Raw genomic sequence first — 16,736 nt, 5'->3', positions numbered from 1 at the left:
ACAGATAATGTCACAACTGTGGCATATGTCAATCATCAAGGAGGGACTCACAGTCCTCTGGCTATGAAAGAAGTATCTCGAATACTGGTATGGGCGGAATCCAGCTCCTGTCTAATCTCTGCGGTTCATATCCCAGGTATTGACAATTGGAAAGCATATTATCTCAGTCGCCAAACGTTACATCCGGGGCGAATGGTCTCTTCATCCAGAGGTGTTTCTTCAGATTGTTCAAATGTGGGGACTTCCAGAAATAGATCTGATGGCTTCTCATCTAAACAAGAAACTTCCCAGGTATCTGTCCAGATCCAGGGATCCTCAGGCGGAAGCAGTGGATGCATTGTCACTTCCTTGGAAGTATCATCCTGCCTATATCTTTCCGCCTCTAGTTCTTCTTCCAAGAGTAATCTCCAAGATTCTGAAGGAATGCTCGTTTTTTCTGCTGGTGGCTCCAGCATGGTCTCACAGGTTTTGGTATACGGATCTTGTCCGCTTGGCTTCTTACTAACCGTGGACTCTTCCGTTAAGACCAGTCCTTCTGTCACAAGGTCCTTTTTTACCATCAGGATCTCAAATCCTTAAATTTAAAGGTATGGAGATTGAACGCTTGATTCTTAGTCAAAGAGGTTTCTCTGACTCTGTGATTAATACTATGTTACAGGCTCGTAGATCTGTATCTAGGAAGATATATTATCGAGCCTGGAAGACTTACATTTCTTGGTGTCTTTCTCATCATTTTTCCTGGCATTCTTTTAGAATTCCGAGAATTTTTCAGTTTCTTCAGGATGGTTTGGATAAAGGTTTGTCTGCAAGTTCCTTGAAAGGACAAATCTCTGCTCTTTCTGTTCTTTTTCACAGAAGGATTGCTATTCTTCCTGATATTCATTGTTTTGTACAAGCTTTGGTTCGTATAAAACCTGTCATTAAGTCAATTTCTCCTCCTTGGAGTTTGAATTTGGTTCTGGGGGCTCTTCAAGCTCTTCCGTTTGAACCTATGCATTCACTGGACATTAAATTACTTTCTTGGAAAGTTTTGTTTTCTTTTGGCCATCTCTTCTGCTAGAAGAGTTTCTGAATTATCTGCTCTTTCTTGTGAATCTCCTTTTCTGATTTTCCATCAGGATAAGGCGGTGTTGCAAACTTCTTTTAAATTTTTATCTAAGGTTGTGAATTCTAACAACATTAGTAGAGAAATTGTGGTTCCTTCATTATGTCCTAATCCTAAGAATTCTAAGGAGAGATCATTGCATTCTTTGGATGTAGTTAGAGCTTTGAAATATTATGTTGAAGCTACTAAGAATTTCCGAAAGACTTCTAGTCTATTTGTTATCTTTTCCGGTTCTAGGAAAGGTCAGAAGGCCTCTGCCATTTCTTTGGCATCTTGGTTGAAATCTTTAATTCATCATGCTTATGTCGAGTCGGGTAAATCTCCGCCTGAAAGGATTACAGCTCATTCTACTAGGTCAGTTTCTACTTCCTGAGCGTTTAGGAATGAAGCTTCGATTGATCAGATTTGCAAAGCAGCAACTTGGTCTTCTTTGCATACTTTTACTAAATTCTACCATTTTGATGTGTATTCTTCTTCTGAAGCAGTTTTTGGTAGAAAAATACTTCAGGCAGCTGTTTCAGTTTGATTCTTCTGCTTATAATTTCAGTTTTCTTCATTATAAGATTTAAACTTTATTTTGGGTGTGGATTATTTTTCAGCGGAATTGGCTGTCTTTATTTTATCCCTCCCTCTCTAGTGACTCTTGCGTGGAAGATCCACATCTTGGGTAGTCATTATCCCATACGTCACTAGCTCATGGACTCTTGCTAATTACATGAAAGAAAACATAATTTATGTAAGAACTTACCTGATAAATTCATTTCTTTCATATTAGCAAGAGTCCATGAGGCCCACCCTTTTTTGTGGTGGTTATGATTTTTTTGTATAAAGCACAATTATTCCAATTCCTTGTTTTTTATGCTTTCACACTTTTTTCTTATCACCCCACTTCTTGGCTATTCGTTAAACTGATTTGTGGGTGTGGTGAGGGGTGTATTTATAGGCATTTTGAGGTTTGGGAAACTTTGCCCCTCCTGGTAGGAATGTATATCCCATACGTCACTAGCTCATGGACTCTTGCTAATATGAAAGAAATGAATTTATCAGGTAAGTTCTTACATAAATTATGTTTTTATACAATGCCCAATAGATTTTGTTCTTCTGGAACCCTTTGTTGAACAGCTAGCCTTGGTAGGCTGATAGTTGCAAACAGTGGTTTTATAGTGCATACTTAAACTATAGACCAGGGGTTTTCAAACCTTTCCGTAGGCCTCCCTTACAGACCAGATTTTCAGGATATCTGAACTGGAGCACAGGTGAAATAATCAGCTGATTAGTAACCATGGTTATTAACGTGCTAGTACTTAAAGTAATCCTGAAAATATGGCCTGCTAGGGAGGCCTGAGTACAAGTTTGAAAACCCATGCTATGGAAATGGTTACAAATACGTTCAAGCTCCTGAGCTCACCTATGATTAATCTTTAACACAGGATTTGATAATTGAAGTAAATTAGAGAGTTTAAAATGTCATGTTCTATACAATCCAATTAAATTAAATTTTGACTTACTGTCACTTAGGTCAAACAGACTTTACACTGAAAAGATATTTCATGAATATGACATTGCCCTTATAAAGTATGTTAAAACTTTTTATTTTGTTATTTTTATTTTTATTAAAAAAAAAAGGGTAAAGTTGAAGCTGTTCAAAATTATTTTAAGTTCTTATTGGTGTAAAACTGGTACGTGAGACAGATCCCTGCTGGCTGATATGGAAGACTCCCTAAGTTCTATTGGTGGACAGTGATATGCCCCAAAAGCATTTTTTTTTCTGCAAAGGAACATTCATTCAAATTGCCTTTAAAGGGACAAGAATTCAAAATGAAATATTCATGGTTTAGAGCAGAGCTTTCCAAACTTTTCATGTTAGTGACACACTTTGTAGACCTACATTATTTCGCTACACAGTCATTCAGTTGTACTAGCAAAAAGAAGGTTAAACTAGCTTGTTTTAAAAGATACGGACACATACATAAATTATATAATAACAAAATGCATTTACAAGTAACAGTATGTATGTGCAAGAATTAAAAAAAGTTTAATAACCCCAATAGCTACTTACTATTTTAATGGGATATATGAGGTTGATGGGATGAACACAGTTTCAGAATATTTGGTGTAATATTAGATAAAGACACTCACATTTCATCATCAAGCATTTTTAAACTTCCACTTCCTATCCATATATCAAGAGCAGGAGAAGCAATGCACTACTGGGAGCTAGTTGCAAAAAAACCCCTCTGACTTCAGCTCAGCGTTTAAGCTGCCGCCCTCAGAGCTCCGTGAGTCCGACTGACTACTGCCCGCGCTGCAAACACACGGCTGTCCCACTCACTGGCTACACTTGCAGTCAGGAGCCAATTAAGGAGACTACATGTGCAGTCAGGAGCCAATGTGCCGCCAAATCTGCCAATGGTAATAGTTTCAGTTCCCATTGAGCTGTGCCAATTGGTTAAGATGATCTGTGACCCACTAGGTATCAATCACGTGTCAACCATGTGATATGCGTAGCAGGCAGGTGGAAAGTCAGAAACCAAAAAACAATTTAAAAAGAAATAATTTCAATTTAAAAAAATTTGTGCTGAAGCAGGGACACACCTACACACTGCTGCCGACACACTAGTGTGTCCCGACACACAGTTTGGAAAGCACTGGTTTAGAGAGAACATACAATTTTAAAGGGACAGTCTACCCAAAATGTGTTATTGTTTAAAAAGATAGATAATCCCTTTTATTACACATTCCCCAGTTTTGCATAACCAACATGGTTATATTAATATATTGTTAACCTCTGTGATTAAATTGTATCCAAGACTCTGCAGATTGCCCCTTATCTCAGTGCTTTGTACAAGCTTGCATTTTAGCTAATTTAGTATCAGTTCCTGCCTAAATCCATATGAGTGAGCACAATGTTATCTATATGGCACACATGAATGAGAACTGTCTGGCTGTGAATAGCTGATAAAATGTACTGAGATAAGAGGCGGTCTGCAGAGGCTTAGAAGTAGTCAGCAATTTTGAGGTTTAACGTTATAAAGTATATTAATATAACAATGTTGGTTGTGCAAAACTGGGGAATGGGTAGTAAAGGTGTCATCTATGATTAAAAAAATCAAGTAGACTGTCCCTTTAAGAGACTTTTTTTTCACTTTACTTTTGTTAGCAAATTTACTTCTTCCTCTTTAGATCCTTGTTGAAAAGCATATCTAGGTAGGCTGAGGAGCAGCAGTTACTGCTGGGAGCTAGCTGAAAGCATCTAGGGAGTCAATGACAAGAAACATGTATGTGTAGCTGCTAATCACCAGCTAGCTCCCACTAGTGAAGGATATGTACGTATTATTTTTCAATAAAGGATGCCAAGAGAATAAAGTGCATTTGATAACAGAAGTAAATTGAAAAGTCTCTTAAAATTGTGTGCGCTATCTGAACCATAAAAGTTTAATTCTGACTTTCACGTCCCTTTTAAAGGGTTGTAGAAGTCAAAATAAAAGTTTCATCATTCATATAGAGAGTGTAATTTAAAAACAAAAATCTTTCCATGTTATTTCTTTTATCAAATCTACCTCTTTGTATTCTTTGTTGAAACTTGGCTCCTTTACTTGACAGAATACCTAGGTATGCTGAGGAGCGTGCACGTGTATGGAGTGCTATAATACAGACGCCTTTGGAAAAATGCATAACACTGCTGCCAGATAGTGATCGATACACATGCATGCTTCTCAGCATACCTAGGTATCCTGTTATGCAAAGGAGCATATCTAAGGAACAATTTTGATTTCTCTGCCACTTTCATAGACAAAGTACAGACTGTGTGGTTAGAAGTATATTTTAATCCTCTTCTTGGAAATACTCGTCCATTGTATGTGTTGTAATTACAAGGCTTCATTTTATGGTAATTATTAAATTGATCTAAATAATAATAGAAATAATGTGGTTTGTATTTGTCTGAACAGCGCGGTGCTGTCCTCTTACTTCCTTGACGAGACGCTGAATATCCATGGGAAGCTGGGCTGCTTGCTGTGCATATTGGGCTCGACGATGATGGTTATTCATGCCCCGCAGGAAGAGGAAGTCACTTCTCTACATGACATGGAGATGAAATTACGAGATCCAGGTTAGTAAACTCCAATATTACAATAAACAAAAAGCACTGTTAGTTATGTAACCCCTTGGCTACCAGAGATTCAAATGGACACGGAAAAATACCATTTTGTAGAAAAGGTGGGTAGAAAAGGTGGGTAGAAAAATACTAAGAAATCTGAGCAGTAGTGTATTGACATTTTCAGTTGTAACAAGACTAAAGTTATTTTAAAATGAAGAAAAACACTAAACTGTTGTTAAATAAATGTGTTTTTACCAATATAACTAATAGATAGTTGCAAAATAAAGAATACACATCTAGCACTCTAATCCCACATGATTATTGTGATTAGTATAGGATGGTATACATCAACAAAAGAAAATTAAATAAAAAATTAAACTTTATTAGGTATGGTTAAAAATGGGTACTTTTAAAATCAACTAGAGAGGGCTGATCAACATATAATATCCTGGGTACAATTACACCAGGGGTACAATACTGTGCAGTAATATAGGTCAATGTAGTAATGGGGTAAGCCGATTAGGAGACCTATAATAAATGTGGTCCCTATAGGCTAATAGTATGGCTTAGAGAAAGGTCGGGGTCTGGCTAGAAACAATCCCAAATTATAGTTGTTTGGTGCAAACAGTATAGATTAAGATATTGCAACATGCATATATTCTTCCTTACAATGATTATTTCTAATTAATATCTCCAGGTGAGATAGATAATTCCAACAATTGAAATTTCTTCAAGTAATTGTATATATATCTATATTGGGGTATCTCTTAGATATACTGTCCAGTGAGTCTCATGTTAGGTAATCAAAGTTAGGTTGCTTTTTGTGTGTATTTACACCTAGGGCAGTTTTAGTACAGAGATTCCAGAAGCGTAATTTATTACACATATTGTGAAAGTGTTAGGAATACTCCATATGTATAACTGCTGTCAGGAGATCTATGTCTATGTTACAGTAAATAAACAACCGCATGATAATATACGTATCGATGGTAAATTGGTCCGTATACTTTGCTGCTATAGCCTATATTAAATAAATGAGATATCACTTGTACTCAGATGTAAAATACATTGCTATGTGGACATCATAGTATATAATTGCAGGGAATATAAACTGGCTTTGTTGTTCACTTTGTGTTATACAGACTCTCTTTTTATATAAAGACTCCCCAAAAGCTGTTCTAAGTATAAATGTAACAGCTTTAAATTTCCCCAGAGCAGTCTTAATATATCATCATCATCATCATCATCATCAATGTTACATTTAGATATTGTTACTGCTTTTATTTTTAGTGTCAGATACGTAGAAATGTTGTTGCTTTAATAACAGCAGCGCCATATGTTGGCAATGTAATAAAGCATTTATAGTGTATCCACTTAGGACTGTTACCTAAGTTGGTGAAGGATAAGTTTTTTTCTCAGGATATTGCTTATATTTCTATGTATATATTGTGTTGTAAATGCCCCAGCAATAGTGCTTATTATAAATCTGACTATGTTGAAGTTACAGCTAATTTGGTTTTAACGGTTGCTTAAAAATGTACATTTCCTCCAGCATTTATTCAAAACATGATATAGGTTATATTACACCTGAGTTTGTAAATATACAAATCGTATCTTAGTCAAAGATTGCACCTGTTGTAATAGGTTATATGGAGCATATTGGAGGACCATGTATTTTTCTTGTTTAATGGTTTTATTTCCCTACTTGGATACCTTTATTATCTCTGTAATTTGGGAACTTTCCCTGTGTGTTTTTGCCTGAACGACCCGTAGCTCAAATGTCCATAGATACCCCCTCCCTTAACTTTTTTGGAAGGCCCATCTAACACTAATATACAGTATCTCTCTCCCTTAGCTGAATTTAAAGTATATCTGCCACAATCTAAAGAAATTCAGACCTGAATATTTCAGCTGTTCCACTGCTCTCTGCAACCAGGTAGCCTCTGGATGATAGTTTACCTCCCATCCTGCCCCTCACCTCACCCACCCCAAGCTCATTTCCTCGTTTATAGATAGTCACCCACACAACCTTCATTCTCCTAAACTGACAGCTGCAAACACTGATCAGCACATCTTTCCATTCACTTAACCCTATAGAATACATACCCTCTCTCCCTACAAATAGCTATATATCCCACATCGATAGTATATACTTTTATTTCTTCTTTTTTTTTTAAATTTGTACTATTCTTGTTTTATTTTCATCTACACACCTCTTACCTCTAACATGAATCCAAATATGAACATGCTGATATTTGTGATAACCCTTTTCTCACTCCAATTTTGTTCACATCATTACCGCCATAAGCACACACCTCAAACTGGAAAACAAATTATCATACACCATGGCCTGCTCTGTTGCTGTAACTTATCTGCTGAATGCTGGTGGAGAGTTATAAAAAAAAAACTCCTACCCCCACCTCACAAAATGATAAAGTATCCCATTTACTATATGGCCAAACAAAAACTATGTCCAAATTCCTATTCCTTATGTTACTTGCCCTTGCAAATGATGTAGAGTCTGACCCTGGTCCCCCAACTGTGCACTGTAATATCCGCAGATTAATACCAAAAATCGATGCACTACAAGCTTGGTGTTTACAATACAAGCCCAAAATCATTGTGATCTCTGAACCAGGGCTAACTACAAAAATACCTGACTCTGCCATTGCAATACATGGGTATTCATGCCATAGAAATGACAGAGCAAAGAGAGGAGGCGGCATTGTAATTTATGTTGACATTTCCACATAGTACACCCCCTTACAAAAATCTAGCTCTCCTGCCACCTTTGATTTCCTTTCTGGCACAATTGAGATCCCGTGCAGTAAATCAATCCTTAGCTCAAAACCCAAAAAGTGAAATTTTGGTTTTTGGAGATTTTAAAATTGATTGGCTGAATCAAAAAAATAATAGTTGTTGCTCGCTGTTTAAATCCTTGCAGCTAACGCAATTAATCTCCTCCCCAACTCGTATAAACATCAAAAGCCATAATCACACCCTACTGGATTGAATTCTCTCCACTTCTCCCGACCTAATCCAGGAGGCAGGTGTTCTCCCTAACAGTTTCAGTGACCACTGCTTAGTGTACTGCGTGCACAAAATAAAGGCAACTAAATCCTCTCCCAAGGTTAAAAACATCAGGTCCTTCAAAAAATGTAATCTTCAATCATTTCTAAATGACATCAAGAACCTCCCCTGGCACAGATTATACCTAATGCCAGATCTAGACTCTGCAGTTGAATTCCTTCAGTCTGAACTCCTACAAGTTTGGAATTTACATGCCCCGCTTCGTAAGGTGAGAGTAAAAGGAGCACACTTGAATTGGATCACAGCTGACCTCATTCAAATGTACCAGTTTCGGGATTCATTGTGGTCAAAGTTCAAGCATTCTCAAAGCAAAGTGTGGAAAACAGCACCAACAGATATGTGGCTTGTGGGGCACGGAACCCAGGATCTGCCTTATCCTGCAAATACTTCAAGTAGCAAAAAAGATTTGTTCCAGCCACCAATAGTTAAAAAACCTTTATTTCTTCATATAGGGTCTTTTGACAAACATACAACGTTTCAGACCTGCTATAGGTCCTTAGTCATGTATACTGAACATACACTGATTCATCATTTAAATACTTTACACCTGGTCAATTGTTCACCTGTTGTCATGTGACTACTCATTATTGTATCACTGCCATCTTGTGGCCATCTAACATATATATTCCTATTGAAAAAAAGCATTCTGAATAGTCACATTGAAAAGGTTTAAGTATCAAACAATGTTAATAGATAAAATCATATGTACAAAATTAAAATAGAAGAAATCTTACGCACAATATGCAGATATGCCATTGCTGTTTACTTGTTATTTAAATGTTAATTTGGACTCTTTCATTTTAGAGTTGATTTCAAAAAATTGCTGCTAAAGATTATATGGATTACTGTCAATTTGAACACTGTAGGCCTATTTTGAAAATAATCTTTTACTTTTCTCTTTAGTCTTTTTATGTGTAAAGATAATTTTTGTAAAAAAAAAATTTTTTTTCCAAAAAAATCTCCCTTCAATTTTACTCAGCCCATTAAAAGGGGTTGTTAGAAAATTATTTTAGATTAAAGAAATGCAGGTATCATGATACTCAGCCCATTAGAAAGGGAAGATTTACATATTCATAGAGATGTTTTAGGAAAAACAAATATTTAGTAAAACAAACTCCAATCGAATTCTTTGTTCATACCCTTAGGTATTAAGCTTTCCAATTTGTATATCCAAAACATCTCTCTTGTTTTTAGTATATGTTCTCTATTACCCCCCCTCCTTGGTCTCTCAATCTGTTCAATTATTTGGAATCTGAGCTGGCTGATGTTATGACCCATAGAGAGGAAGTGAGAGGATACAGGAGCCTCTTTGTTCTTACATCTAATATTGGACTTATGTTCTGTTATCCTCTCCCTTACCTCTCTACAGGTCTCGCCCAAATAGATCAGACCACATGGACACTTGATCAAATAAATACAGTAACATGACCTGCAAGTAAGATATTTATTAATTTTGTATTTTCTACCATTTGTGGGGTGAGAAAAATATTCGCCTTTAATCATTGAACTGCAGTTACTGCAGTTCAAACAGGGATAACATCCATCTCTCCTAGGGCCTATAGTCTTCTGTATGTTCAATCTGTTACTGCCTATATCTGAATGTACAAGGCTATCTTTGATACTTCTATTTCTTCTGTATGCTGTCATAAAATTTTCTTTAAACTCATTCACTTGAGGGTTACAGTCCCTTAGGATGTGCCAATGCTTTCTTAAAATACCATTGATCTTCTGACTAAATTCAATGAACTGTGTTACAAACACTAGACGATCTGTTTCTTTACTTTTGTACCTTTTAGGTAATTCTTTATTGTTAACTACATCTAGTTGTTCCTTAATTAGTGATATTGGATACCCTCTATTGATAAATTTGTCAGCCATCTCCTCCAACCTTTGCTTGCATCTATTCTCCTCAGACACTATGCGTTTAACCCTTAAAAATTGGCTCTTTGGAATGGCCCTGAAGATACTATCTGGATGGTGACTTCCATATTTCAATATGTTGTTCTTATCTGTATCTTTTGTATGGATATCTGTTTTTAAGAAACCATCCTTAAAGTATACATAGGTGTCTAGGAACTCAATTCCAATTTCACTCATATTTAAAGTGAATTTTAATCCATTGACAGAATTGTTAAGATCTTCAACAAAGGACAATAGGCTACCAACGTCACCCCCCCCACACGCCAAACACGTCATCAATGTACCTCCACCAGGAGGCGCCATAGAGCTGGAACAAGCCATGAGGGTACACAAAGTATTCCTCAAAGCTATTCATGAAAATGTTGGCGTATGAGGGGGCAAATATTTTATGACAGCATACAGGGGGCAAATATTTTATGACAGCATACAGAAGAAATAGAAGTATCAAAGATAGCCTTGTACATTCAGATATAGGCAGTAACAGATTGAACATACAGAAGACTATAGGCCCTAGGAGAGATGGATGTTATCCCTGTTTGAACTGCAGTAACTGCAGTTCAATGATTAAAGGCGAATATTTTTCTCACCCCACAAATGGTAGAAAATACAAAATTAATAAATATCTTACTTGCAGGTCATGTTACTGTATTTATTTGATCAAGTGTCCATGTGGTCTGATCTATTTGGGCGAGACCTGTAGAGAGGTAAGGGAGAGGATAACAGAACATAAGTCCAATATTAGATGTAAGAACAAAGAGGCTCCTGTATCCTCTCACTTCCTCTCTATGGGTCATAACATCAGCCAGCTCAGATTCCAAATAATTGAACAGATTGAGAGACCAAGGAGGGGGGGTAATAGAGAACATATACTAAAAACAAGAGAGATGTTTTGGATATACAAATTGGAAAGCTTAATACCTAAGGGTATGAACAAAGAATTCGATTGGAGTTTGTTTTACTAAATATTTGTTTTTCCTAAAACATCTCTATGAATATGTAAATCTTCCCTTTCTAATGGGCTGAGTATCATGATACCTGCATTTCTTTAATCTAAAATAATTTTCTAACAACCCCTTTTAATGGGCTGAGTAAAATTGAAGGGAGATTTTTTTGAAAAAAAAATTTTTTACAAAAATTATCTTTACACATAAAAAGACTAAAGAGAAAAGTAAAAGATTATTTTCAAAATAGGCCTACAGTGTTCAAATTGACAGTAATCCATATAATCTTTAGCAGCAATTTTTTGAAATCAACTCTAAAATGAAAGAGTCCGAATTAACATTTAAATAACAAGTAAACAGCAATGGCATATCTGCATATTGTGCGTAAGATTTCTTCTATTTTAATTTTGTACATATGATTTTATCTATTAACATTGTTTGATACTTAAACCTTTTCAATGTGACTATTCAGAATGCTTTTTTTCAATAGGAATATATATGTTAGATGGCCACAAGATGGCAGTGATACAATAATGAGTAGTCACATGACAACAGGTGAACAATTGACCAGGTGTAAAGTATTTAAATGATGAATCAGTGTATGTTCAGTATACATGACTAAGGACCTATAGCAGGTCTGAAACGTTGTATGTTTGTCAAAAGACCCTATATGAAGAAATAAAGGTTTTTTAACTATTGGTGGCTGGAACAAATCTTTTTTGCTACTCAAAGTTCAAGCATACCGGCTCTATGAACGATCACTGTGTATATAGACAATGGTCGAAATATATGCACTAAACAAACAAAATTGGCCAAGGCCCAATATTTCTGTGAAAATCTGAACAATAACATATCAAACCCTAGAAAGTTTTGGAAAATCATAAATAACTTATACACTCCACCAATCCACTCCCAACCCTCCACTGTCAAAGTGGACAACCAAACCCTGCAACGTCCCTTAGAAGTAGCAAATGCCTTTAACAATTATTTTGTCGGATGCTCCACCACCCTGATTGACAAACTAATAAATGACGCATCCTGAAACTACAAATATAGATCAGGCCCCTCTAAATCTGCAAAGGCCCAATATAGAGAAGTTCAGTTTTAGACCTGTACCCATCAGTGTCGTTAAGAAACACCTTAATAATCAAAAAATGAAAAACCAACCTGGACCTGTCGCAACCCTAATTAATGAATCCGTGGTGTCTGGTTACATACCCAAACTTTGGAAGACTGCAAGAGTAGTGCCTATCCATAAAAGTGGTGAGATAACCTTGGTTTCTAATTATTGCCCGATATCATTGCTCCCAGTATTGTCAAAAATCTTAGAAAAGTGCGTCCATACGCAACTATGTGAGTATTACCAACAATCTAACTATCTGACCCCTCATCAATCAGGTTTTCACCCGAACCACTCCACTTCTACTGCCCTCCTAAAAGTTTGCAATGACATCCAAACTGGCATGGAACAAGGAGACCTAACTGGAGCTATTTTCCTTGATTTTGCAAAGGCCTTTGACACAGTAGACCACGACATACTACTGCTCAAACTAAAAAACTCCGGTATTGGTGATCGTCTGCTAACCTGGTTTCGATCATATGTATCGATCACAATATGTCTCCATTTCTGACAGCGTGTTCCTCCCTCTCCCAGTCACGTGTGGTGTTCCCCAAGGTTCCATTCTCTGCCCCCTACTATTCACATTATTTATAAATGATCTGCCAAATGTCTGCAAATCCTCAACTGTACACATGTACGCAGATGACACGGTAATCTATGCAAGTAAATCCGATCTGCTGCAGCTTGAGGCAGTGCTCCAAGACCAGTTCACAGAGGTAGAAAACTCTTCCTAAACACTGACAAAACTGTCACAATGATCTTTGGAACGGTACCTAATTTACACAAATTTACACAAACTACAAAATTCCCACACTGCACACTGACCGCAGTCCACTCTTTTAAATACTTGGGTATGTTGTTAGAAACCAATCTATCTTTTGGCCTCCACATGTACATCATCCATGTGAGACAGGTTGCAGTCTCAGAATTGTGTTGTCATCACTTATTATTTAAAGGGCCTCTGTTCAGTATGCTTTGCCCTTGTGTTGTCTCAGACCTGTTTGTGAGTGCCAGTTCCTGTGTATTACCTGGCTGTCTGAAGTCCCTCCTGGTTCCTGATCCCTGGCTTGTAACTGACTCTGTTGTTCTCCTTGTTCCTGGTTCTGGCTCGTCTGACTACTCGCTTTGGCTCCTGACTCAGCTCGTCTGACTATTCGCTTTGGCTCCTGACTCGGCTCATCTGACTACCAGCTCTGGTTTTGACTCCTGGCTTGTTATTTGACTTGTGGACTTATTATTATTTTTTGCTATTAATAAAGGTGTAATTATTTTTGCACTTCTCGTCTCAGTCTGATTCCTGGCACCCTGACATTACGCAAGGGCCATGAATCCTGATGGTGCTAATAATCCACCTTTACCTACCATCATTTCCAGGATGGATGAACAGGATCACCACTTGGATCAATTTGCACTAGCCCTGCAAACCCTGCTGACTCGCACTGCACATTTGGACCAAAGTGTCCCGCAAGTTATGGCTGCTCCTGTTTCCGCTGCTGCACCTAGTCCTACCAGGAGCATGTCCGGTTCTGCACCTCTACCTCAGCAATATGGAGGTGATCCTATTCATTGCAGAGGGTTTTTGAACCAGATGGGCATTTACTTTGAGATGCTACCTCAGGCGTTTCCCTCTGACAGAGCTAAGGTGGCATTTCTCATCTCGTTACTCTCTGACACAACTCTTGCCTGGGCTAATCCCTTGTGGGAGACTAATAAACCTGTGATTTCAAATTACCCTGAATTTGTGGCCTCCTTTCGAAGGGTATTTGATGTTCCGGCTCGCTCCTCCTCTTCTGCTAAATGACTTATGTCCATTCAGCAAGGTACAAGATCTGTGCTCAGTATGCCATTGAATTCCATACGCTTGCCGCAGATGTAGGTTGGAACAATGAAGCCCTTGTTGCCGCCTTCTTTCATGGGCTCTCTGATGCGATTAAAGATGAAGTTGCTGCCAGAGATTTACCAGAGGATCAGGCATTGGTGTCTTTTTTTTTTTTAATCCTAATTGACATCAGACTCAGAGAGGGGCCCTCTTTCAAGGAGTACTTGCGGAAGCCTCCTGTTCCGTTGTCTCCTACGTGTTCATTCCCACCCATGCCCCCCTATCCTCCCATGCCTCCTGGTCCCGAGTCACCAGGTGCTGATGAGCCAATGCAGTTGGGATTCATGCGTCTCTCCACGGCGGAGAGAGCCTTTAGGAGGAGGGAGGGGCTCTGGCTCTATTGTGGGTTACAGGGCCACCTTTTGAAGTCTTGTCCTCACACCTAAGGTCCTGTTGGGGGCAGACCTTTGGTGGCTTATCCTTGTCCCTGGAACCGCTAAAGGAGAAACCTTTGGTCATGGTTGTCCTCTCCTGGGTGGACTCCTCCATAGTCACCCAGGCTCTTGTTGACTCCGGTGCTGTGGGCTATTTCATTGACAGTTTTGCTTTTGTATCAAAGCACTCCATTCCTGTTTTGCCTATGTCCGTTCTGCTTGCTATTGAGGCCATTGATGGCAGGCCCCTTCAGCCCGCACTCGTTTCTCACAAAAACCGCTCCGTTATCCATAGCTGTTGGGGCTCTACATTTTGAAACCCTCCAGTTCCAGGTGATAAATTCCCCACATTTTCCAGTTGTTCTGGGTTATCCCTGGCTCCAAAAGTACAATCCCCGTCTCGAATGGCACAGGTCCGAAATTTTGTCATGCTCTCCGCAATGCATTTCCACTTGTCTTCGGAAACCAGTTATAGCCTTGTGCACTTCTTCGGTATCTCAATTGCCAGAGGAGTACCAAGAGTTCCTAGGCGTTTTTGACAAGGTGCGTGCCGGTACGTTGCCTCCTCACCAGTCTTATGATTGTGCCATAGACCTTCAACCCTGAGCCATTCCTTCTCGGGGCCGGGTTTACCCTGTGTCGTGGAGAATTGTGCTATGGAGGAGTATGTTGCCGATGCTCTGTCACGGGGGATCATCCGCAAATCCTGCTCTCATGCAGGGGCTAGCTTCTTCTTTGTGAAGAAAAAAGGGTGGCGAGTTAAGATCATGCATCGATTATAGGGGTCTTAATCATCTTACCATGCTTACCCTATTCCGCTCATTATGGACTCTTTGACTGCCTCAAGGGAGCTACGGTCTTTTCTAAACTTGATTTGAGAGGAGCGTACAATCTCGTTAGGATCAAGGAGGGCAACGAATAGAAAACAGCATTTAACACCAGGAGCGTGCATTATGAGTATCTTGTAATGTCCTTTGACCTATGTAATGCTCCTGCTGTTTTCCAGGAATTTATTAATGATGTCCTACAAGATATGTTGCAACAGTGTGTTGTGGTGTATTTAGACGACATCCTCATACACTCACCCACACTTGAGGCTCATCGTTCTGATGTTACACAGGTTCTTCAGAGACTACGTCAGAATGGGCTGTTTTGTAAACTCGAGAAATGTGAGTTCCATCAGACTAAAGTAACATTCCTAGGTTATGATATCTCCGTTGCAGGGTTCTCCATGTATCCTGACAAGTTGTCTGCAGTTCAGCGTCTATTCAACGTTTTTTGGGGTTCGCCAATTACTATAGAAAGTTTATTAAAAACTTTTCTTCCTTGGTCCAACCTATCAGACATGACCCGTAAAGAGAATGATCCACTCCATTGGTCACCTACTGCCATTAAGGCCTTTAATAGTCTTAAGACTGCCTTTGCTACCACTCCAGTTCTGGCTCATCCTAACCCTGTCCTGCCTTTCATTCTTGAGGTCGATGCGTCTGAGACTGGAGTGGGTGTCCTCTTGTCTCAACGTCCTACGCCTGACGGTTCCTTGCATCCGTGCGGTTTCTTCTCTAAGAAATTGTCTCCAGCGAAGTGCAATTATGAAATTGGAATTACCGGCCATAATTTTGGCACTCAAGAAATGGAGGCATCTTCTCGTGGGTACTAGCATACCAGTGCTCATTCTTACTGACCACAAGAATTTAACTTATTTATCTGAAGCAAAACGTTTGTCGCCCCAACAGGCCAGATGGGTGCTATTTTTGTATCGGTTTAATTATGTGGTCTCTTACCTGCCTGGTAGTAAGAATGTTAGGGCTGATGACCTCTCTTGACAATTTTCGCCTCTGTCCCAGGAGGAGTCTGTACCTACTCCAGTTATACCTCCTGACCATATTTTGGCTACCATACGTACTAATTTGACTTCTCCATTGGGGGAGGAGATCCTGGCTGCACAAACCAATGCACCTCCTGAGAAACCTAGTGGTAAGTGTTTTGTTCCTAAGAATCTTCTAACTAGACTTTTGCACACTTACCACTATCCTAAAGCCGCAGGTCACCCAGGCAAGAACCAAACTTCATTGTCGAGCTCCCTGTTTCCAATGGTAATACTGTTATCCTTATGGTGGTTGACCGTTTTTCTAAAATGTCACATTGCATTCCCTTGAAGAAGCTGCCTACCGCTCAGGAGCTTGCTTCAATTTTTGCCCTGGAGGT

The 16,736-nt window shown here is 38.8% G+C and overlaps 1 protein-coding gene across 1 annotated transcript in view; it reads left to right on the top strand.

Annotated features, from left to right (window-relative positions):
- The window catches only part of NIPAL1 (NIPA like domain containing 1), a 109,178-nt gene that overhangs the window by 72,700 nt on the left and 19,742 nt on the right, over nt 1-16,736 (top strand). The window contains exon 5 of the mRNA XM_053703988.1: nt 5,056-5,216. Coding sequence (XP_053559963.1) covers nt 5,056-5,216 — 161 coding nt within the window. The remainder of the gene's footprint in view (nt 1-5,055; nt 5,217-16,736) is intronic.

This window comes from Bombina bombina, chromosome 2, assembly GCF_027579735.1.
Source record: "Bombina bombina isolate aBomBom1 chromosome 2, aBomBom1.pri, whole genome shotgun sequence".
In the NCBI taxonomy this organism is placed as follows: domain Eukaryota; kingdom Metazoa; phylum Chordata; class Amphibia; order Anura; family Bombinatoridae; genus Bombina; species Bombina bombina.
The sequence above is the reverse complement of the archived record's forward strand: the minus strand, read 5'-3'. Positions and strand labels throughout refer to the sequence as shown.